This window comes from Neofelis nebulosa, chromosome 2 (genome assembly GCF_028018385.1).
Source record: "Neofelis nebulosa isolate mNeoNeb1 chromosome 2, mNeoNeb1.pri, whole genome shotgun sequence".
Classification (NCBI taxonomy): domain Eukaryota; kingdom Metazoa; phylum Chordata; class Mammalia; order Carnivora; family Felidae; genus Neofelis; species Neofelis nebulosa.
In genome coordinates, this window is record NC_080783.1 from 38,098,168 (window position 1) to 38,121,042 (window position 22,875).

Genomic DNA, 22,875 nt, shown 5'->3' on the forward strand with positions numbered 1-22,875 from the left:
GATACTGTGAAAATGATGTGTGACTTCTCATGTTAGTTCATAAAAGACATTGTGGCTTCTGCTTTGCTCTCTTAACTCACATGCCCAGTGTGAGAAAGCTGCCATGTGTGAAGCAGTTAAGTAGCCTTATGAAGGGTCCTGGTGCAGAACTGAGGTTCCCACCAAAATCAGGCATCAACTTGCTAGAGTGAACCAACCATCTTGGAAGAATAGCCTCGAGGCCCAGACAAGTCTTTGGATGATGGCAGAGATACCCCCTGCCAACTAGGACCACCCAAATAAGATGCTCCCAAATTTCTGACCTATGAATACTATGTGAGATGTTTATTGTTGTATTAAGCCAGTAAATTTGGGATGATTTGTTATGCAGCAATAGGTAATTAATACAGTAATTCCTAAACTTTGAGGAAGAGAAAATATGATCAGAAGAGACCAGTCACAACAGACTATTATCCTTTCCTCTTTTCAATAGGTCACCTAATGTCTTTCATGAATTTAGCAGCACTTCCTATCTTTATTTTCTTAATGACACTAATCTCTAATATTTGCAGGGGCACCTGGCTGGCTCAGTTGGTAGAGCATGTGACTCTGGATCTCAGAGTTGTGAATTTAAGCCCCACGTTAAGGGTAGAGTTTACTTTATTTATTTATTTATTATTTCATAATGTTTATTTCCTTTTGAGAGAGAGAGAGCAGGGAAGGGGCAGAGAGAGAGGGAGACATAGAATCTGAAGCAGGCTCCAGGCTCCAAGTTGTCAGGACAGATTCCAATACAGGGCTTGAACCCACAAACCATGAGATCATGAACTAAGCTGAAGTTGGACGCTCAACCTACTGAGCCACCCAGGTGCCCCGAGTTTACTTCAAAAATAAATAAATAGGAATGCCTGGGTGGCTCAGTTGGTTAAGCATCCAACTCTTTTTTTTCAGCTGAGGCCATGATCTCATGGGTTTGAGCCCTGCATGCGGCTCTGTGCTGACAGCATGAAGCCTTCTTGGGATTCTCTCCCTCTCTCTCTCTCTGCCCCTTCCCTGTTTGTGCACACGTGCGTAGGTGTTCTCTGTCTCTCAAAATAAATAAACTTAAGAAAAAAAAATAAAAAATAAAATGAAATTATGCTATTAATTTAGTTGTTTATTTCTCCCTCCTGAATTATATTCATTCCTGTATCTCCAGTAGTGCCTGGAACTTGTTCAACAAAATGAACAATTTAAAAGGAACAAACTGGCCTTTTTGAACTGACACTCAAGTCAGATAAGTAACCCATTGATGCTTTTTCCAAATCAAGTCTCTAGGCTAAATGATACGGAAAGACCATTTTGCAAGACTTGGGATAAATTTTAACATGTCTTAAAGAACTAGGCTTAATCTGTAAATTACGTTTTATAATAGGAAAATCTCCAGATTAAGCTAACATTGAAATTAAAACAAAAACTATAAAAGCACCTATGGAAGAACATGTAAGTATTGGAGAAGGCTTTTCAGTTTGACATAATACCCAGAAGCCATGAATTCAGCAATACCAAAATGACTTCCTGCAAGTTCAAAAAACAATAACAAAATCAAAGCCAAAATTATAAAGAACCAATTTCACTAATAAATAAACATATCACACAAACCATAAAAGACCAGTCATCCATTAGAATGATGGGCAGAAGATATTAACAGTCAGTAGGCACTGTCAGTTAATGGTAAAGAAAATAAAGATGGCTGTCAAACACAAGATGCTCATCCTCATTCATAATGATAAAAGTAAAATTTTGGGGCGCCTGGGTGGCGCAGTCGGTTAAGCGTCCGACTTCAGCCAGGTCACGATCTCGCGGTCTGTGAGTTCGAGCCCCGCGTCAGGCTCTGGGCTGATGGCTCGGAGCCTGGAGCCTGTTTCCGATTCTGTGTCTCCCTCTCTCTCTGCCCCTCCCCTGTTCATGCTCTGTCTCTCTCTGTCCCAAAAATAAATAAAAAATGTTGAAAAAAAAAATTAAAAAAAATAAAAAAAAAAGTAAAAAAAAAAAAAAAGTAAAATTTTAAGAATGGCAAAATAAAACCTTTATAACATCCTGTATTATTGAGAGTGGGAAGAAATCAGTCTCGTACATTGCTGTTAGGCTGTTAATTGATAGAACTTCTATGAAGGGCAACTTGGAGACATGCGTGTGTATACACGTATATGATCAAAATCCACATACCCTTTGACATAGCAATTACATGTCTAGGAATTTGTCTTAAAAATATACTTGTTCACATGTGCAAAATAATATGTGCAAAAATTTTATTCAGTGCAGAAGTGTTTCTAATAGCATAAGACTAGAATTTAAATACCCATCAGTGGAGGGGCACCCGGGTGGTTCAGTCAATTAAGCACCTGACTCTTGATTTTAGCTCAGGTCATGATCTCTTGATTCATGGGTTCGAACCCTGTGTCAGGCTCTGTGATGACAGCACAGAGCTTGGGATTATGTCCCTTCTCTCACAAAAATAAACAATAAATAAATATTCATCAGTGGAGAATGCTTCAATTATGGCTCATCCATATAATAGAACATTATATGGCTATAATGAGAATTTTAAGAAGCTCCTTATGTACTTTATAGATTAATTCCAATTTGTTAATACAAAAAAGGTGCCAAATGGTATATATTGAATGTTATTTCTTGGAAAAAAAGATATTTCACATACATGACATGTATGTATGCATGTCCTTGCATGCATACACACACACACACACACACACACACACACACACACACACACAGTGTATACATAAAATATCCCTCAAAACATAAATCGTAACACTAGGTACCTCTAAGGATGGAACTGTGTGGCTGGGGGACAGGGAAGGGAAGGATATTTTTCACTGTGTATCTTTTCAGTGCATATCCTTTTGAATTTTTAACTACATGAATGTTATCTACTTTTAAATAATGTAAGAAAAAAAAAGTAAGAGGCCTGACTCAAAATGTTAAGGGATCTCTGGTGCCCTCCTTTTACAATTAATTCTTAAACTAAGAGGAGCTATGTGATTTGTCACATGTCACATAACTAGTAGGTAAGCAACACAGGATCAGAGCTTAGATTTGATTAGGCTTTCTCTTTAAAGTTGCTTAATGGCAAAAGAAACCATGTAAACACTCTCCACATAAATAAATCAAAACATTAAAAACAATTTTTTTTTTTTTAAATGGGGCACCTGGGTGGCTCAGTTGGTTAAGCGACTGACTTCAGCTCAGGTCATGATCTTAGGGTTCATGAGTTTGAGCCCTGCAAAGGGCTCTGTGCTGACAGCTCAGAGCCTGGAGCTTGCTTCCAATTCTGTGTCTCCCTCTCTCTCTGCACCTCCCCCACTTGCTTGCTCTCTCTCAAAGATAAACATTAAAAAAATATATATTTTTTAATCAGAAGTTCAAAACTCTATTTTGTTGTGGGTGCAGTGAAAACAGCAATTAACTTGCTGGAAGAGACATGATTTGGTATCACTCTGGAGAGCAATCTGGCAGTCCTTATCAAGAAGGTTAAAAGTGTTCATAACCAGTTTGTGCATTGTTGAAAGAGTACAGAGAAGACTTGTCTTATCAAATATCAAACTTGAATACAAAAGTTTGTTTATATTTATATTGAATACAATGTGGTAGAATAGAGAAATCAATGGGACAATCCTATAAAACCCAGGAATAGACTTAAAGATTTAATGTATAATAAAGATGTTACCTCAAACTTCAAGGTGGGGAGTGGTGGTGGGTAAAAACAAATAATAAAGCTGAGACAAGCTAATCATTACTTACAAAATAAAAGTCAGATACATAGACCCTACAGTAAATAAATTATGGATTAATTAAACGTTCAAAAGAAAAAATTGCAAGAATGAGATTTGAGTAGCTACAAAAACCTGCACATCAAATTAGGACAAATATAACAAGTTAGTACCTCCAATATATAAAACCTTATGATCCATGTTGGTTGGTAGTAATGCAAAATGGTGCAGCCATTATGCAAAACAGTATAGAAGTTCCTCAAAAAATTAACAATAGAGGGATGCCTGGGTGTCTCAGTCTGTTAAGCCGACTCTCGATTTGGGCTTAGGTCATGATCTCACAATTCATGAGTTCAACTGGGCTCTGCAAAGACAGTGCGGAGCATGCTTGGAATTCTCTCTCAAAATGAATAAGCTTAAAAAAAAAAGTTGCAGAGGTGGGTCCTGGGTGGGTCAGTCGGCTAAGCATCCAACTCTTGATCTTAGCTCAGGTCATGGTCTCATAGTTTGTGAGATCGAGCCCCATGTTGGCCTCTGTGCTGACAGCATGAAGCTTGCTTGGGATTCTCTCTCCCTCTTCCTCTGTCCCTCCCCTGCTGGTACCCCTACCCTTCAAAAGAAATAAATAAGCTTTAAAAAAAATAGAGGGGCACCTGGCTGGCTCAGTCAGTAGAACATGTGACTCTTTTTTCCCCTTTTTTTAATGTTTATTTTTGAGAGAGAGAGCAAGTGGGGAAGGGGCAGAGAGAGGGAGACACAGAATCTGAAACAGGCTCCAGGCTCTGAGCTGTCAGCACAGAGCACGATGTGGGGCTTGAACTCACGAACCATGAGATTATGACCTGAGTTTAAGTTGGATGCTTAACCGACTGAGCCACCCAGGCACCCCAAGGAACATGTGACTGTTGATCTTGGAGTTGTGAGTTGGAGCCCCGTGTTGGGTATAGAGATTACTTAAAAAAAAAAAAAAAAAGTCTTTAAAAACAAATACTGTAGTCCTATCTAGCAATCCCACTTCTGTGTATTTGTCCAAAAGAATTGAAATCAGAATCTCTAAGAGATGGTAGCACTTCCATAATTGCAGCACGATTCACAAGAGCTAAGATGTGGAAACAACCTAAATGTTCATCCACTAGAAGAATGGATAAATATGGCATATAGATACAATGGGATACTATTCAGCTTTAAACAAGGAAATACTGCAATGTGACATGACTAAACCTTGAGGACATTATAAGTGAAATATTCAAACACACGACAAATATTACATGATTCCATTTATGACTTATCTAAAATAGTCACTCATAGAAGCAGAGTAGAATGGTGGTTGCCAAGAACTAGGGAGAGGAGGGAAATGGGGAACTGCTAATCAAGACATAATGATCCAGATAAGCAAGATGAAAAAGTCCTATAGATGTGCTGTACAACCCTATGCCTATAATTAAAAATACTGTATTGTAAGTTAAAAATCTGTTAAGGTAAATCTCATGTTGTGTTCTTACATAAATAGAACAATAAAATAGAAATGAAATCTTATAATCCCAACTTTTTAAATAAAAATCTTTGTAAAACATACGTTTTCTACCTAATAGGAGGGAAAACAATCTTAATGGTAATGCTCATACAACACAATAGCTCCCTGGGAATTTTGTTATCAATTTCCCAAATTTTTTGTGGAGAATAGTTTAAGCCATGCTTTTAAGTCAAACAAATCTGAGTTCAATCCCAAGCTATGACTTAAAATTGGTGTCACCTGGGGCGCCTGGGTGGCTCAGCTGGTTAAGTGGCTGACTTCAGCTCAGGTCATGATCTAACGGTTCATGAGTTCAAGCCCTGCATTGGGCTCTGTGCTGACAGCTCAGAGCCCGGAGCCTGCTTCAGATTCTGTCTCCCTCTCACTCTGCCCCTCCCCTGCTCACACTGTCTCTTTCTCTCTAAAATAAATAAACATTAAAAAACTTTTTAAAAAATGGTGTCAACCTGAGCAAGTTATTCTTTCACCTATGAGGAAAGGAGTATCTGCCTCACAGGGCTGCTAGGATTACATGCAGTTAAACCAGATTATGTTAAATGCCTAGAACAGTGCCTGGCAAATGCTCAAGAATAGCATTATCACAAAAATTCCTGTTGGAATTTTACCTACTTTAATTCATTCTTCACTATTTTTCTGTTGATCAAAGGGTAAATGACAACATATTATTGTGAAACACAGTTCCCCACCCTCAACACCATTATTTTCACCCCAAATTTCTCATGCCAAAATCCTTTTCCCTATTAATTTCCAATATAATCTCACAACCTAAAATTATTTTTTTTAAAGCAATTCTGCTAGAGAAGCATTATGGGACTACTTCCAGGATACAAAAAAATTCCCCCATCCTTCTAAATTAGGTTATAAACGGAGCCCTGAAATTTTTTTAAAAAATATTTTTTTGAGAGAGTGCGAGTGGGGAAGGGGCAAAGAGAGAGGGAGACACAGAATCCGAAGCAGGCTCCAGGCTCTGTCAGCAGAGAGCCTGATGTGGGGCTTTTGAACTCAAGGACGGTGAGATCATGACCCGAGGTGAAGTCAGACACCAACTGACTGAGCCACCCAGGAGCCCCTATGGAGCCCTGAAATTTTAAATACACCAGGTAATTCTAAGAATGAACCAAGGTTTGGAAATTATCGCCTTGGGATCTCAAAACTCATTTGCTTGGGTGTTCAAAAAACAGAATTGGGAAATGGTAAAGCCATGGCCTCTGGACTGGATTCCTAACTCTACTATTTACCAGCCAGGGAGCCTTGAACAAGTTTCCTCATCTCCTCTGAGTCAGTTTTGTCATTGGTAAAACCAGGACATCTGTGCTCAACAAGGTTTTAAGAGCAAAGCACATTATCTAGCTGTGCCTAGAGCACAGTAGGACACTGATGACCCGCTCCGATACTGTAAATAGAGCTTTTAATCATAATTTTTTTCTTAGTATGACAAAAATTAAGCCTTAGTATACCAATGACGCTTACATTAATGTAAATATTCACATACTTGCCCGATGAGGACATGACCAAAAGTTGACACCATTATTCCCTGCCATTTACAATTTCAGTTAGCTTTCAATTCCACAAGACAAATATAGGGCATATCTTTAAACCATGATCACTGGGATGCCAGGGTGGCTCAGTCGGTTGAGCGTTCGGCTTTGGCTCAGGTCATGATCTCACAGCTCATGAGTTCAAGCCCCGCTTCGTGCTCTGTGCTGACAGTTCAGAGCCTGGAGCCCGCTTCTACTTCTGTGTCTCCCTCTCTCTGCCCCCTAACCCACTCGCATTGTCTCTGTCTCTCTCAAAATTAAAAAAAAAAAAAAAAAAAAAAAAAATCAGACTGATCTAGAAAATAAATTTGACCACCAAGAACAGCTGGTCTGAGAGGTAATGTTTAGGAGTTGGTAATCAAATTTGGGGTAGGACTGTTTGGGTTCCAATCTTAACCTTCCCTAGCTATTACTAAAAAAAAAAAAAAAAAAAAAAAAAAAAAAAAAAATCAAGCTATTTGTTCAGCTGTTTCCTATTTGTTAAATTCAACAAATTATATACTAAATACCAGTAATTAGCACTCAAGTACCACCCAACCCTGATACCACAGTGGTTTATCAAGCAGAATTTAAATAATGTATATCAAGTGCTTAGTTATCTGACAAAAACAGCCACAGGTGAAGTTCTGGTCAGCAGCATCTGGAGATGGACTGATTATGTCCAAATCCTGGCTTTGCCACTTCCTACGGAGCATGCTTGGTTATTACTTAACCTGTGTGCGTGCGCCTTACCTTCCTCAAGATGCAGGACAGTACCTAGCTCACAGCATTGTTGGAAGATTACACCAACTGATACACACCAAGTACCCACAACAGTAGCCAGTACCCAGAAAAATGCTCCTGAGGCGTTGGCTATAAACACTATCACACAGCACCTGATGCATAAAAGGTACTCCACCAATGGTAGCCATAAAACCTTGCCATGGACTTTTTTCAAAGCAAGTAATAGTACAAAGTTTTAAAAACTGGATGTTCACTAAGTTTCTCTAAATACTTCAGAAACAAGACATTTAAACACTAGATTCTATAAATGATAAAGTATAATAAAAGCTTGTTGTATATGAAATTAGAATGATACCTTAAAAAAATTTTTAATGTTCACTTATTTTTGAAAGAGAGGGAGAGACAGTGCGAGCAGGGGAGGAGCAGAGAAAGAGGGAGACAGAATCTGAAGCAGGTTCCAGGCTGAGCCTTCTGTATAGAACTCACCAACTGTGAGATTATGACCTGAGCCAAAGTCAGATGCTTAACCGACCTAGCCACCCAGGCACCCCTGAATATTGCTATTTTTTAAAACGTAAGTGTAAATCCATGGTTTTGTGTCAGCATAATTTTTTTTGTTTATTATTTTTGAGAGAGAGTGAGTGCAAGCGGGGGAGGAGCTGAGAGAAGGGGACAAGGGATCTCAATCGGGATCTGACAGCAGACAGCCAGATGCAGGGCTTGAACTCAAGAACCATGAGATGACTGGAGCTGAAGTTGGATGCTTAACCAAATGAGTCACGCAGGTGCCCCTGTATTAGCGTAATTTCTGTAATCTAAATTCAATGTGAAAGCTAGAGTGCATATTTCCCAGAATTCTCTGCAAGTTACTTGGGGAAAAAAAAAACATACTGGAGAACCCTAAAAAATCTTAAATCACCAAATAAAGATTAACCACTCATTTATGCATTTTTATTTGGTAATATTTAGATCAATACACTGTAACTAAATTTTAGAGACACTGGATATCATTAGTTTGGATACCATTAGTTTATTATAAAAGAGACATGAAAATTATTTACATGATGAAAGATTTCACGACTTCACTGGAATGGGCAGCTTCACTTCATGCCATTTCAATAATGATTTATTTCAGTCTACATACTTTCCGAGAATGTCACCATCTCTAAATAAGAAATAATCCTGCAAATAAAGAAAACCATTAGTTAAGAAAACGAATAACAAATACTTAACTTATAGGAAATATTAAATTTACACACCTTGTCATCTAGAACTACTTTGGTGCCTCCATATTCTGGGAGAAGAACTTTATCTCCAACTTTCACACTGACTGGTTGGATCTCTCCACCCTTAAGAAAATAAGGATATTTATTAGTAGACATCTAGATCACCAAAAACTTACACCTAACTTTTATTAATCAAATGTGCTCATTCAAATCAAGTGTTAAAAAAGGACTTAGTGGCCAAGTGATATGATTTACATTATAATCATAGTTCACTCAAAAATATCACTGTAGAATTACACTTTGAAATAATGCATACCTGGAGCTTAAACCAAAACCTGCCTTCAGTGTAAAGTTCAACGAGTTATACTGGAAAGCTAACTTAAGCTAATTTTTTAACTATTAAATATTAACTTTTAGACTATATAAATCAGTTTTTAAGACCAGATATACAGATGTCATGTTGGAACTTCTTCCAACACAAAAATTCAAGAGAAGTTTCCAGAATTTGGAACATATACTTTTTTTGTGACTCAATATCCTTTTCAATGAAGTAAAAATTTAAGAGACTGCAGCATAGTGCCCACTCCCCAGAGACTTCCTATTCCTGACTCTGGGACAGCTGTTCCTAGAGCTTTCTTAGAGGCAACTGGAACAATGAATGCAATTAATGTATTTGACCCCAAAGGCATTTATTGTGTATTCCAGCTGACTTTCAGGTCTGAGGTCTAACCAGTTACTGGAGAATGACTATTAAGGCTAGATCCAACCAGTTCTTTTCGAAAGTATGCCAACTAAGGCCAGAAATGGTTAAAAAGATTAGGGCAATTACAGCGTTAGAGGTTAGATCAAGGGTTTAAATTTCCCCTCAACTAGTCAAAGAACCCACAGATCATCTTGAGGAATTTTTTGTTTTAGTCAAAATTTAGAATTTAAAGAAAACACTGGTTATACTCAGCTACCAAATGGCTACTGATTTTAATACTCTGGAACTCTTCCATCCTACAAAATAAGCAACTTTATTTTACATAATCATTTTCGTTAAAAGCGGCATATCAGACATGACTGAATTAGGGAACGATCTTGAAGAAAACACAAAGCTATTTAAGAGACTACCTTTAATAACCACCAAGAATTTTTTTTCTCCTCCATACAAAACTAGTTGCACTTTATCCCCATTTACCTTTCCTTTAGAGCCTGATCCAACAGCTACTACTGTTGCTTGCAAAACTTTTCCTTGCGATTTTTCTGGAAGCATAATGCCTCCTTTGGTTACAGTTTCGGCTGCACTCCTTTCAACTAAAACTCGGTCAAAGAGAGGAAGAAACTTCCTAAACGCTTGTCCTGCCTGTAAGAAAAGGAGTATTAAGTTTAAAACAAAAGCAGTATGTGATTATGTTCTAAGCGTTACACATCAAAAAACACGTGTGGCTTTCAAAATTAACGCCAAAACTCCAATTATTCGTTCATCAAAATCATTTGAATGTTTTGCTCTACCTGCCGAGTTTAATTTCCATTCCGTGTGTGTTACGGGGTCGTTGCTGCTCCTCCGGTCAGCAGACAGCTTTAAGAGTAACCCTAGTTTATCCCAAGGTCAAATATTTTCCTACCTCAATTGTTCTGGAAAATTTCACAGAACTCAAGTCAACCCCTTTGCCTGGAGCCACGCTTTTCAAGATACTACACACCCACAAAGATCTCGCAGAAGTGGGTCCGCAGCTGCGCGTGAGTCCGGGTTCCCGTCCCCAGGCCCACAAGCATGCGGGGTACACGCGTGCAGAGCCCTTGGCAAATAAAAGGGGTTAGTGGGCCTCGCCTCTCCAGGGTTACTGCGGGCGCGGGTCACTGAGTGACCCCTACCCCTCCCAGTAGGCCTGCAAAGAAGCACCCGCGTACCCGAGCGCTATAGGCAGAGAAGGCCTCTTCGTCCTCCAGCCCACGCGAGACTCACCATGACTCTGGCCACCGCAGTTCCTACTCTGCTCTTGAGCTGCCGCCGCCGCCGCAAGGAGACCCGCAGTCCGACCCCCGGGCCACGTGAACCTGGGAAAAGGCCTCCCAACGCGCAGGCGCGCTTGCTCCCGCCCCCCGCTCCTCCCCGCAAGGGAGGGTGGCTGCACCAGCGCGCCGCGCGATTCGTCCCGAGAGTTGTGCGCCGGCCACTGACGCGAAAACGGGGAGGCGGAAGAAGAGAGTTCTTTCTAGGCTTTTCTAGGCCGCCTGCCGGGGTGAAAGTACTAGCTCTTCGCCCCTCTCCCGGAAATGACGCGCTCTGAACCTTGACCCACAGAGAGCGCAGCGCTTCCCGGAAAGTTCTCGAACCGAGTACAGCCCGGGAACTAGCCTAAGCCGGACTGGGAGGGCTGAGCTCGCTTGCCTGGCCCTGCGCGGGTAGGGAGGGGCGGAGCTGGGCGCGGCGACTGCCGATTGCGGGGCCCCGGTGGAGGGGAAGGGGTGGGCGCAGCCCGCGCACGCGGTGCCGCGGGGCGGGGGGAAGCGGCGGAGGGAGGGGACACGGGCTCTTTGCCGTGTGCGCCGTGCACTCTGTCCCTCACTCGCCTCCGACGGCCTGCCTCATCGTCCGCACGCCCTGCCGCTGCCCCGCAGGTATACGGCCGCCCCGCGCCGCCTCTCCCAAGCGCCTGGGACCCGGGCCTTTCCCCGTCCGCTGCGGTCCTGCCTGATTGAGCCGGAAGGGGAGAGCCAGGGCTTCCCTACGGCGCCGCAGGCCCGGACCCGCCGGGCCAGGCCTTACGGGTCCATGTCGGTGTCCATCACGTGCGGCGTGGATTGCTGGCCTGGGCAGGGCGCAGGGGGGAGGGCTTGCCCGGTAGTTTGTATGCAGTCGGGGGTGTATATTCACGTGGGCTCTCGTTGCAGCCCTGTCCTGATCGACTGTAGGGCCCCCGGGAGGGTGGTCGCAGCCGCGTGGGAACCGCTTTTGGCCCCGTGGGCAGCTGGGGTACGGCATCTCCACCCTTGACCTTGCTGAGGGCGTCCTAAAAAGAGACACGTGGGGTTGGGCGTAGAGAGCCGGGCCTTGGCCCCCAGCATCGCGGCCCTGCGGATAGTTTGATACAGTAGCCCTGAGTAGATACAAAGACTCCTATTACTAAACGGATTTTTGCACCGTCCGGAATATTTTTTTTCCCTTGGTCATTCTGGTTTATAACTTACTCCTTCCTGCAGATTTGGTTTTTTTAGGAGCACTTTTGGAGTGGATTTGCTCAGGAGGCTGTTTTAACGGTGAAAGATTAACTCGTTTTTAGCGGCTGGGGTAGGTGGCCGTGGGGATTCACTGACATGGTGTACTTTGTGCTAGTTCTCTAGGTTAGGCGTGGGAGCGGCCTCTTCAAGCTTGCGTTAGTAGCTGGTGTTTGAACCTATGTTAACGTGGGCCGCGTGTAGGGCAGGGATCAATACAGCTTATATCTAACATTTCTTGTTTTGTGGTATACAGGTGTCATGTTTGTGCTGTGCTGTAATGCACCACGGATAGTGCTAGTATAAATGTACTGATAATCTGATTGTTTTCCCCCAACAGAAATGCTTCGATTACCCGCAGTACTTCGCCAAATTAGGCCAGTGTCCAGGGCACTGGCTCCTCATCTTACTCGGGCCTATGCCAAAGATGTAAAATTTGGTGCAGATGCCCGAGCCTTAATGCTTCAAGGTGTAGACCTTTTAGCTGATGCTGTAGCTGTTACTATGGGGCCAAAGGTATCAATATTTTTATTTTATTGTGTTATAATTTACAGCATTCTGAATTAAGGAATAATATTTTAATGATGTCACATAGACAGTAAATACTTTAGTCTCCATTGTTGAGAAATCCCAGTTTACATAAGAGTTCGAAATTACCGCTTAATCTTTTTTTTTTTAAACTTGATTTAACGGTCTTAAAGCTTAAGTTTTTTTTCAAATTCGGGAAACTTTATTTCATATGATGTGTGATGTAATCCAGTGGTAACTCACAACTCAAGGTGGGTTCCTAAACGGAAAGTAGAATTAATCTTGCTTGCCTGCTTAAGTTTTGGATTTTTTCCCAGTAGTATCAAATATTGACGTTAGTGTGTAACTTAGCTCCAGTAATACCTCAAGTATGTGTTTGTAGGTACTAGTTTTACTTTTATGCTGTTCATTGTCTTCCAAAGCACATTTAAAATGTTAAATCTTCTTTAACTTAAAGAGGTTGGTGAGGAGTAACAACATAACTTGAGGCTTTTGAAGATGATGCACAAGTGTAGTGATGCGTGATTTCAGGTTAACGGTTCCAATATCAAAGTATTCATATGTACTATATAAAATATGGCATTTGCCTGCCTCACAAGTAGCACCTTTAATTCAAATCTAGAAGCTGCCAGTACTGTTTGTACCGTGTTTGAGATTTAACATTGAACCAGCCTTGGAAGAGTGAACTGTATTTGTCTTGCTGCTAGTATTTTAGTAACTAAATTTTAAAGCAAGTTTAAAAATAAGTTTCACATTATTTTCAAAGACAGCAGGCACCAGACAAAACTATAAATTACGTGAAGAGTATTCTGACATTTTATTATCTACCAAATTGATTTGGTTTATCTTGTGTTTTTGTTTTTTTATGAGATAACATCTTTCAGTCTAGGATCTATATCTTCCATAAAAGATCATCCAAAGTTATACACTTGGCAACAGAGAGGTCATTTTGTCTGTAACCTAAGAACACTGATGAACCTGCCTTTGAAATTACATGCTGCAGATCTGATTAAATAATGACAGTTTGTGTTGAGGCTTTCAAGTAACTACTTTCTTATTAAAAGTTCCTGTTTTACGCTAAATAGTACTTAGAGAGTATGTGATTCTGTCACTTTTTTTTTCTCTGCAATTCTAGGGAAGAACAGTGATTATTGAACAGAGTTGGGGCAGTCCCAAAGTAACAAAAGACGGTGTGACTGTTGCAAAGTCAATTGATTTAAAAGATAAATATAAAAATATTGGCGCTAAACTTGTTCAAGACGTTGCCAATAACACAAACGAAGAGGCTGGAGATGGCACCACTACTGCTACTGTCCTGGCACGCTCTATTGCCAAGGAAGGCTTCGAGAAGATTAGCAAAGGTGCTAATCCAGTGGAAATCAGGAGAGGTAGGAATGTCTTCATTGTCACCACAGTGTTTTGAAGAAAGTTGATTCTTATTTCTCCTTTCTCTTAAAAACAATCTTACATGGAGTTTTTCTTCAGCAAATGGCAATTGGATGCCTGGTTTATGTGATGGGTACTATGCTAGGCATTGAGAGAAATAGGACTAAGACATTCTTTGTTGTCCTTCCCTTCCCTGTGTCTAGAGACCCCCCAAACCCCCTCTTCCCCCCGCCACCCAAAGGAACAGTTTGGTGGAAGATACAGCATGTTCTGTATACCTTGAGGATAGTAAACTTGTGGGGATTAGAGCAGGGAGAGAGTATTAAACAGTTTTGCTATTTTACAGAGTAGGGCTAAACAAACTATATCATTCATCCAGGACGTCAAATTTAGTGTGTGTGTATACATAAAAGCAGGATTTGTTTTGTTTTGTTTTGTTTTGTTTTGTTTTTGCCTCTTAACAGCACATAATACATTATTGGTCTTCATTTTGTTCATTATTGCTTGCTTTGGGAAACTAGGCCACCATTTAAAGATCTCCTTAGCATGAGCTTCATGGTGATACAAACTTACGTCGTGTCACTGCTGTTAATTAGCTGTGTACTAAAACTTGATTTTTTGTATCTTGAAAATGTAATTGCTGCTTATCTATAGGGTGTGTTACTGTCCAAATTAGAGAAGACTTGAGAGTAAAGTGGGGTGCCATTAACAATTTTGTCAGAATTGGCATCCCAGCACACTGATGTATCAGCATCCCATCTATTTCAGTGTTTAAGGTACAAATGAATGTTTCATTAAAAGCAGTTTGAATATAAATCATGGACAAATGTTAATTGAGTTTATTAAAATTACTTCCCTGAAAAAATGATTGTTACTACATGTCTTTCTTTGGATTTATTTCTTGAAGTTACCCTTTATCAAAATAAAGGGAAGAGCCAGCACTCATCCCAGTTGAACAAAATGAGGTTCTCATAAATCCATACTGTGCTGCCGTTGACTGTTAAATATTTTACTTATAATTACATATTAAAGGAGGAGATTTCAGATATTAAAACCTGTAGGGGTATAGAGGTCCTGGGTGGCTCAGTTGGTTAAGCATCTGACTCTTGGTTTTGGCTCACAGTTTGTGAGATCAAGCCCCAAGTCGGGCTCTGCTGACACTGCAGAGCCTACTTGGGATTCTCTCTCAAAATTAAAAACAACCTGTAGGGGCATAATCCCTTATTTTCAATTGAGAGAAATGTTGGGTGACCCTGTTGGAAACATGCAACATGATTGGACTGGGAATAGTTTACACAGAATGAGTTAAATGGTGAGATTCTTGAAATTATACACCATAGTTTTTTTTTTCCTTAGTACAGTTTTCAGAATAATTTTGACCTGGTTCTTCATTTATCAGACTTCCTGTTTGAGTGTGCACCATCCAACTCCATGTGATTAGGAGAAGTGCCAGCACAGAAGTATTGTTTAGGCTATATTAACACATTAAAGCATTTAATATAAATTGGAATTTTTACTTGACAAGGAACCATGAGAGAATAAGCATTGTTAATGGCATTTATTCTTAAATCAGGTGTGATGTTAGCTGTTGATGCTGTAATTGCTGAACTTAAGAAGCAGTCTAAACCTGTGACAACCCCTGAAGAAATTGCTCAGGTAAGGAGTTGTCATATTTTACAATAAACATGTGATTTTATTCCGTTATCACATACCAATGTTAGAATAACAACACTAACCAGTCACTAACATTGAAAGTATTTTTCTTACTGCCAAAAAACATTTGAAAATAATGCAGTGACCATAGCTGGAGTCTTAGTGGGCTGTCACTTTAGTTCGACATGGCTCTGAGTAAAACTCATTTTTTTTTGTATGGAAAATGTTCTTTAGTCATTTGTCAAAAGGTACATAGTTTTTGTCATGTTAGAATATTATCACTTTTTTTCAGGGTGGGGGGAGTCTTTTTTTTTAAGAGTAGTTGTATGTTTATGTCATATCTTTTAAAAACAATGTAGCCAAATGATAATTGAAAACAACCAACACTTCCTTAGAACTGTTAGACTGTATCTCCCACACACAGTATCAATTTGGAAGTTACTAGGAAAAGGAAAGGGAGCTGATTGAGAACACTGGCCTTAACTTTTTAACTTGGAAGAGTAACTTGATTGTTTTAGGTTGCTACCATTTCTGCAAATGGAGATAAAGAAATTGGCAACATCATTTCTGATGCAATGAAAAAGGTTGGAAGGAAAGGTGTCATCACAGTAAAGGCAAGTGTGATTTTTTTTGTTTTTTTTCTTAATTTTTTTTTTTTTTTTTTTTTTGGTGTTTATTTTTGAGACAGAGACAGAGCATGAATGGGGGAGGGTCAGAGAGAGGGAGACACAGAATCTGAAACAGGCGCCAGGCTCTGAGCTGTCAGCACAGAGCCCGACGCGGGGCTCGAACTCACAGACCGTGAGATCATGACCTGAGCCGAAGTCGGCCACTTAACTGACTGAGCCACCCAGGCGCCCCAAGTGTGTTTTTTATGATAGCTTGGTATGGGTTGTCTGGTGATCAAAACAGTTTTCCAAATAAAACATTCAAACTGTGTGTTACATATATATATAACACATCGAATATAAAAATTCAAATATGTATTTTTGAAGTTTTTGCAGAATTGGGAGTTGGATGCCCTGGGGCATTTGCATAGTTCTGCCTGGATCCTTTATGATCAATGGGGTCTCCTAATCTGGTCCATAATTAAAAATTTTTGTGTTTCTTTAATGAAATTCATACAACTAATTGTTTAATTTGTTATAGGATGGAAAAACACTAAATGATGAATTAGAAATTATTGAAGGCATGAAATTTGATCGAGGTTATATTTCTCCATACTTTATTAATACATCAAAAGGTAAGAGCAAGTCAGTAAATGAAATAAAAAAAAATAGAGCTTGTCATGTGTCGAACTATAAGCATTAGGCCATACTTCTAAGAAAATAAACTTATGTATTCCAAAAGTTACTGTAAATGACAAATGAAAGTGGAAAAACATGAACTCAGTAGTCACTTGAAATGTACTGAAATTGGGTTATAGCTTTTTCATTTAAAGAAATTGCAGTTATTTCAAAATATTGTTAATGTTTTAACATTGATTTAAAATGTTCTTTGTTTTTGCAGGGCAGAAATGTGAATTCCAAGATGCCTATGTTCTGTTGAGTGAAAAGAAAATTTCTAGTGTCCAGTCCATTGTACCTGCTCTTGAAATTGCCAATGCTCACCGTAAGCCCTTGGTCATAATTGCTGAAGATGTTGATGGAGAAGCTCTGAGTACACTTGTTCTGAATAGGTAATAGGCAGTGGTGTTTGGTTTACGTTTTCAGATGAAAGGCAATTTTTTGTATTGATGTTTGAAATCTCTATTACATACCCTCACATTGAACCACTTGTGTTTGTATTTAGAGTTATGTGTGATACAGGTGTGCTTCATGAACTCTTGGTCCAGTTATAATGGTTCTTTGTTTTTGAATGGGTTCTATGTGAAAATCCATAGTATTTTGTGCAACTTTCTCATAAGATAGCCTAATTTTGTTTTTGTTTTTGTTTTTTTTTAAATGTTTATTTATTTTTGAGACAGAGACAGAGTGCAAGTGGGGGAGGGGCAGAGAGAGAGGGAGACACAGAATCTGAAGGAGGCGCCAGGCTCTGAGCTGTCAGCACAGAGCCCGACGCGGGGCTTGAACTCACGGACTGTGAGATCATGACCTGAGCCAAAGTCGGACGCTCAACCGACTGAGCCACCCAGGCGCCCCAAGATAGCCTAATTTTGTATGGTGTCCATTTTTTATTATGAATGTTTACAGTTGCTTAGAAGAAATGACTAAGTTTTTATCTGGAAAAATATTTTTACAATTACAATTTTGAATGAGAAGTAAACTATCATTTTCTAAGCCTTAGATCAAAGTGTATTTAGCTATCAGCATTTTACATAATCTGTTAAAAGAAAAATTAATAGGCTGAAATAAATTGGCACTCAATCTAAGATAAGTTGAGGTTAAGATAATTTTTTTTTAATCTATAATGTATTACTTTTGACTTTAAGGCAGGTGCTTAATGCTATAAACAGAATCTTAAGGCATTAAAAAAAACTAAGTAATCTCTACAGCCAACGTAGGGTTCAAACTCACAATCCCAAGACCAAGAGTTACATGCTCTTCCAACTGAGCCAGCTAGGCACTCCTTAGGACATCATTAAAATGTGCTCCTAATCCTGGAATTGAGGTATCTTAAAAGTAATATTTCCAATTTTATTATAATGGAAATGCACAAATGAAACAGGTATGTAAGAGAGTTACATGGCTTGACCCAAAAGCTCTGAGTGAGTTTACTTATCCTGGAATGTTTGTTAGCTTGGATTTGCTTTTTGGGATCTGAAAAGTCTTATTGTAGGATTTGAAACCAAAATAAAAAAACAATAGACCTACAGAGTTTCACTGAGCCATTTTACTAGTAGCTGTAAAGTTGGGTGTCTGATTTTCTTGGCATATTATCAGAGTTTACCCCTCTGATTTTTATTTGGCTCTAATAGACCAGTTTTGTTTTAGTGTCCATATATTCCTTCTGTTTCACTATCTGGTCTCAAGTGAACATTTCTTTGATTATATATTCCAGGCATTCAGTATCTGATAAAATTGCAGGTGAGCTTAATGTTATTATCAGTAATACTTATATTTATGAAGGAACCAGATTAAGAACGCTGCTTGCTCAAATGTAACTGTAGTAGTAACTTGATTACTACTAAATGGAACCCATAGGGCAGTAGTAAATGCTCATTAGATCCCCAAATTTAATATTTAAATATTTTAAAATTAAAATTTAACTCTTCTGATTTTTGAAAATTATAAAACATTTAACACTATGTCATAGTTAAAGGTGTTTTGCTTATGATAATATTTTTGTTCCTGGGTCTAGTTTAACTGGAAAGTAAGGTCAGTAGTTTATTACGAAGGTGCTTGGATATTGGCAAATACGGATGAATGGAAAGTTGCCCTTTCCTGTCTTAATTTGACCAAAAGTTGTAAGAAAGCCAAAAATTGTAAAAAGTGTGGTTTCCAGGGGCGCCTGGGTGGCTCCATCTGTTGTGTGTCTGACTTCAGCTCAGGTCATGATCTCACAGTTTGTGGGTTTGAGCCCTCCATCGGGCTCTACACTGACAGCTGGAAGCCTGGAGCTTGCTTCAGATTCTCTCCCTCTCTCTCTGCCCCTTCCCTGTTTGCATGCTCTCTCTCAAAATAAAAAAAGTATGTTTCCTAAGTAATCATAGTACTTAGAACTTAAGAACTAGATAAGCATTTTTAAATTTAAATCTGATTTTTATTAACTGTTCTTAACAGGCTGAAAGTTGGTCTTCAGGTTGTAGCCGTCAAAGCTCCAGGTTTTGGTGACAATAGAAAGAACCAGCTTAAAGATATGGCTATTGCTACTGGTGGTGCAGTAAGTAAAATAAATGTGATGTTGGTTTACTTAAGGTTTTATACTTCCAGGTCTGAAGTTTATAGGTAAATTTTATATTTTTCACGGTCAGATATTATCTAAACTATTATTTTGTGTTTATGTTGGACGTTTAGGAGGTATAGGTTGGATTAAATGCTGCTAAGGTCCCTTGTCTAACTTACCATGAGTCTAGCCCAAGAATAGGGTTATTTGACTAATTTGTTTTTTTGTTTTTTAATTTTTTTTTTTTTAATGTTTATTTTTGAGAGAGAGACAGAATGCGAGTGGGTTGGGACAGAGAGAGAGGGAGACACAGAATCTGAAACAGGCTCCAGGCTCTGAGCTGTCAGCACAGAGCCCAACACGGGGCTCAAACTCACAAGCTGCGAGATCATGACCTGAGCTGAAGTCGGATGCTCAACCGACTGAGCCACCCAGGCACCCCAAGACTAATTTGTTTCTAAGAATATTGGCTGGGTGGCTCAGTCAGTTAAGCATCCGACTTCGGCTCAGGTCATGATATGGCTCGTGAGTTCAAGCCCTGGGTCGGGCTCTGTGCTGACAGCTCAGAGCCTGGAGCCTGCTTCAGATTCTGTGTCTCCCTCTCCTCTCTCTGCCCCTTCCCTCCCTCTCTCTTGGTCTCTCTCTCAAAAACAGTAAAAAAAAATTTTTTTAATAAAATAAAATACTGTAGAAACGACATAGGATTTAAGAGTTTAGGCCTAAGGTCCAGTCCCGATATCACCAAAAATATGACCTTTGAGGAGTTGTTTGAGTTTATACTTTCCTCAAATAAAGCTAATGTTAATTTGATTAACTGAGAAGTTGGAAATGCAGTGGGAAAACTCGATCAAGTCTTCTCTGGACTAGTCATAATCTTAAAATCTCATGTTTCAAAGAAATACAGTATTATAAGATGTTTTCCTCATCAAAACACCCATGTGATGTATTACTGACAGACTTGGTACAGTGAAAAACTAAGCTGCAAGTGATTCATTTTTAAATGTTTTTGTAGGTGTTCGGAGAAGAAGGGTTGACTCTAAATCTTGAAGATGTTCAGCCTCATGACTTAGGAAAAGTTGGAGAAGTCATTGTGACCAAAGATGATGCCATGCTCTTAAAAGGAAAAGGTGACAAGGCTCAAATTGAAAAACGTATCCAAGAAATCATTGAACAGTTAGATATCACAACTAGTGAGTATGAAAAGGAAAAACTGAATGAACGTCTGGCAAAACTCTCAGATGGAGTAGCTGTGCTGAAGGTAAGATTCGTTGTTGTAAATGAGCTTCCTAGGTTCTGAGCTCAAGAATGATTTTGTTTCTGTGGTATTCCCCACAGAATACCACATATATACCAGATATAATATATATCATGGAGATATATATTATACAAAATTTCTTTGTTGGAATATTCCTTCCTTAAAACCAAGATGTTTTGTTAAAGATCAGGCTGACGTTGGACTGATGTAGGACACTGTACTCACCCTATTAGCTATTTAGTCATGCAGTCACTTTTAACAAGTAGGCAACCTTTTTTACGTGGTCTTTTTTTTTGGTGTTTTTTATTTGTTTGTTTTTTAAGTAAACCCAGTGCAGAGCACCTAGGTGGCTCAGTTAAGCGTCTGACTCTTGGTTTCAGCCCAGATCATGATCTCACAGTTTGTGAGTTCAAGCCCCACATTCAGTTCCGTACTGACAGTGCAGAGCCCGCTTAGGACTCTCTCTCCCTCTTACTCTGCGCCTCTCCCACATGCCCTCTGCGTGTGTGTGTGTGTGTGTCTCTCGCTCGCTCTCTCTCAAAAGTAAATAAGAAAATCCAGTGCTTTTTAATGACTCTTGCCAGCTAGCATCTTGAATCAGAGAAGCCCATACTAACTGGAATTCTTTTATTCTTAGGTTGGTGGCACAAGTGATGTTGAAGTGAATGAAAAAAAAGACAGAGTTACAGATGCCCTCAATGCTACCCGAGCTGCTGTTGAAGAAGGCATTGTTCTGGGAGGGGGTTGTGCCCTGCTTCGGTGCATTCCAGCCTTGGATTCAATAACTCCAGCTAATGAAGATCAAAAAATTGGTAAAACTGCCTTACAAATGAGTTTATTTGCAGCGTGATTTTAGTCTGCTGTAATAATATTGTTGCCCATCAAATAGAACAATAAATCACAAAACAATTACCAGTATAACAAAGGAAGAATAACACTAATAATCAGAGGACAGATGAAAGATGAAATCACATCTCTTGGGGGGGGAATGATTTGACCTGTGGAATTTCCCAGTTGGGTTTTCCCTGTATCAAATTGTGTTGTAATTTTTACAAAAGAAAGAATGAAACCAAATTTGCTAAAATTTGTTTTCTTTAGGTATAGAAATCATTAAGAGAACACTCAAAATTCCTGCAATGACCATTGCTAAGAATGCAGGTGTTGAAGGATCATTGATAGTTGAGAAAATTATGCAGAGTTCCTCAGAAGTTGGTTATGATGCTATGCTTGGAGATTTTGTGAATATGGTAGAAAAGGGAATCATTGATCCAACTAAGGTAAATGGTTGGCCATTTTCTAAAAATGCTTTTTTATTTTTTACTAAGGATAAAGGTAATATTTTATCAAACTTTTTCCTTAGGTTGTAAGAACTGCTTTATTGGATGCTGCTGGAGTGGCCTCTCTGTTAACTACAGCAGAAGTTGTAGTCACCGAAATTCCTAAGGAAGAGAAGGACCCTGGAATGGGCGGAATGGGAGGAATGGGAGGTGGTATGGGAGGTGGCATGTTCTAATTCCTAGAATAGCGCTTTACCATTGTTAATGAACTGTGAGAGGAAGCTCAAGGCAGTGCTCCTCAAGAATAACTTCAGAGAAGTCAGTTGAAGGAAATGACTAAAGAAAAGGCTGGCTGATGTTTAAGAAAATCACTATAACCATCAGTTACTGGTTTCAGTTGACAACATATAATGGTTTACTGCTGTCATTGTTCATGCCTACAGATAATTTATTTTGTATTTTTGAATAAAAAGACATTTGTACATTCCTGATAACTGAATGCAAGAGCCATGTACCAATGTACTGCTTTCAACTTAAATCACTGAGGCATTTTTACTATTATTCTGTTAAAATCAGGATTTTAGTGCTTGCCATCACCAGATGAAAAGTTAAGAAGCAGCCTTTCTGTGGAGAGTAAGAATAATTGTGTACAAAGTAGAGAAATATCCAATTATGTGACAACCTTTGTGTAATAAAAATTTGTTTAAACTTAATTGCGTTAGCTTTTCCGTGACCTAGAAGATAAGAGAAATTGAAAGCCAGTAGACAAAGAGGGGTAGGCGTAGGATTTGGTACAAGTGTGTAAAACATTTCTGCATGTAGCATATTCCCGTTTCTCTTTGCTACAATTATGTTACTACGTAGATAATGAAATTTTAATATTTTTTATTTCTTTCTGAAAGGCAGAGAGGGAGACACAATCTGAAGTAGGCTCCAGGCTCTGAGCTGTCCACACACAGCTCCACTCCAGGCTCGAACCC

The 22,875-nt window shown here is 39.4% G+C and overlaps 2 protein-coding genes across 2 annotated transcripts in view; one reads left to right on the forward strand and one right to left on the reverse strand.

Annotated features, from left to right (window-relative positions):
- MOB4 (MOB family member 4, phocein) overlaps positions 1-10,851 on the reverse strand; it is a 43,808-nt gene extending 32,957 nt beyond the window's left edge. The window contains exons 1-2 of the mRNA XM_058710259.1: positions 10,719-10,851; positions 9,951-10,115 (exon numbers count right to left, since the gene is read on the reverse strand). Of these exons, the coding sequence (XP_058566242.1) occupies positions 9,951-10,115; positions 10,719-10,721 (168 nt within the window). The 5' untranslated portion in view covers positions 10,722-10,851. The remainder of the gene's footprint in view (positions 1-9,950; positions 10,116-10,718) is intronic.
- Positions 10,852-11,247: 396 nt separating this feature from the next.
- Positions 11,248-22,603, forward strand: HSPD1 (heat shock protein family D (Hsp60) member 1). The gene is made up of 12 exons (XM_058710269.1): positions 11,248-11,374; positions 12,312-12,487; positions 13,635-13,887; positions 15,459-15,541; positions 16,057-16,152; positions 16,688-16,781; positions 17,048-17,216; positions 19,261-19,360; positions 20,376-20,621; positions 21,256-21,430; positions 21,717-21,895; positions 21,979-22,603. The coding sequence occupies exons 2-12, from the start codon at positions 12,314-12,316 to the stop codon at positions 22,129-22,131; spliced, it is 1,722 nt and encodes a 573-aa protein (XP_058566252.1). The 5' UTR covers positions 11,248-11,374; positions 12,312-12,313; the 3' UTR covers positions 22,132-22,603.
- The last annotated feature ends 272 nt before the right edge of the window (positions 22,604-22,875 follow it).

Coding starts and splice junctions, on each gene's coding strand:
- HSPD1 (XM_058710269.1), top strand. CDS start 12,314: ATGCTTCGATTACCCGCAGTACTTCGCCAAATTAGGCCAGTGTCCAGG. Junction 17,217..19,260: donor AGTACACTTGTTCTGAATAG/GTAATAGGCAGT, acceptor TGTTCTTAACAG/GCTGAAAGTTGGTCTTCAGG. Junction 21,896..21,978: donor GAATCATTGATCCAACTAAG/GTAAATGGTTGG, acceptor CTTTTTCCTTAG/GTTGTAAGAACTGCTTTATT.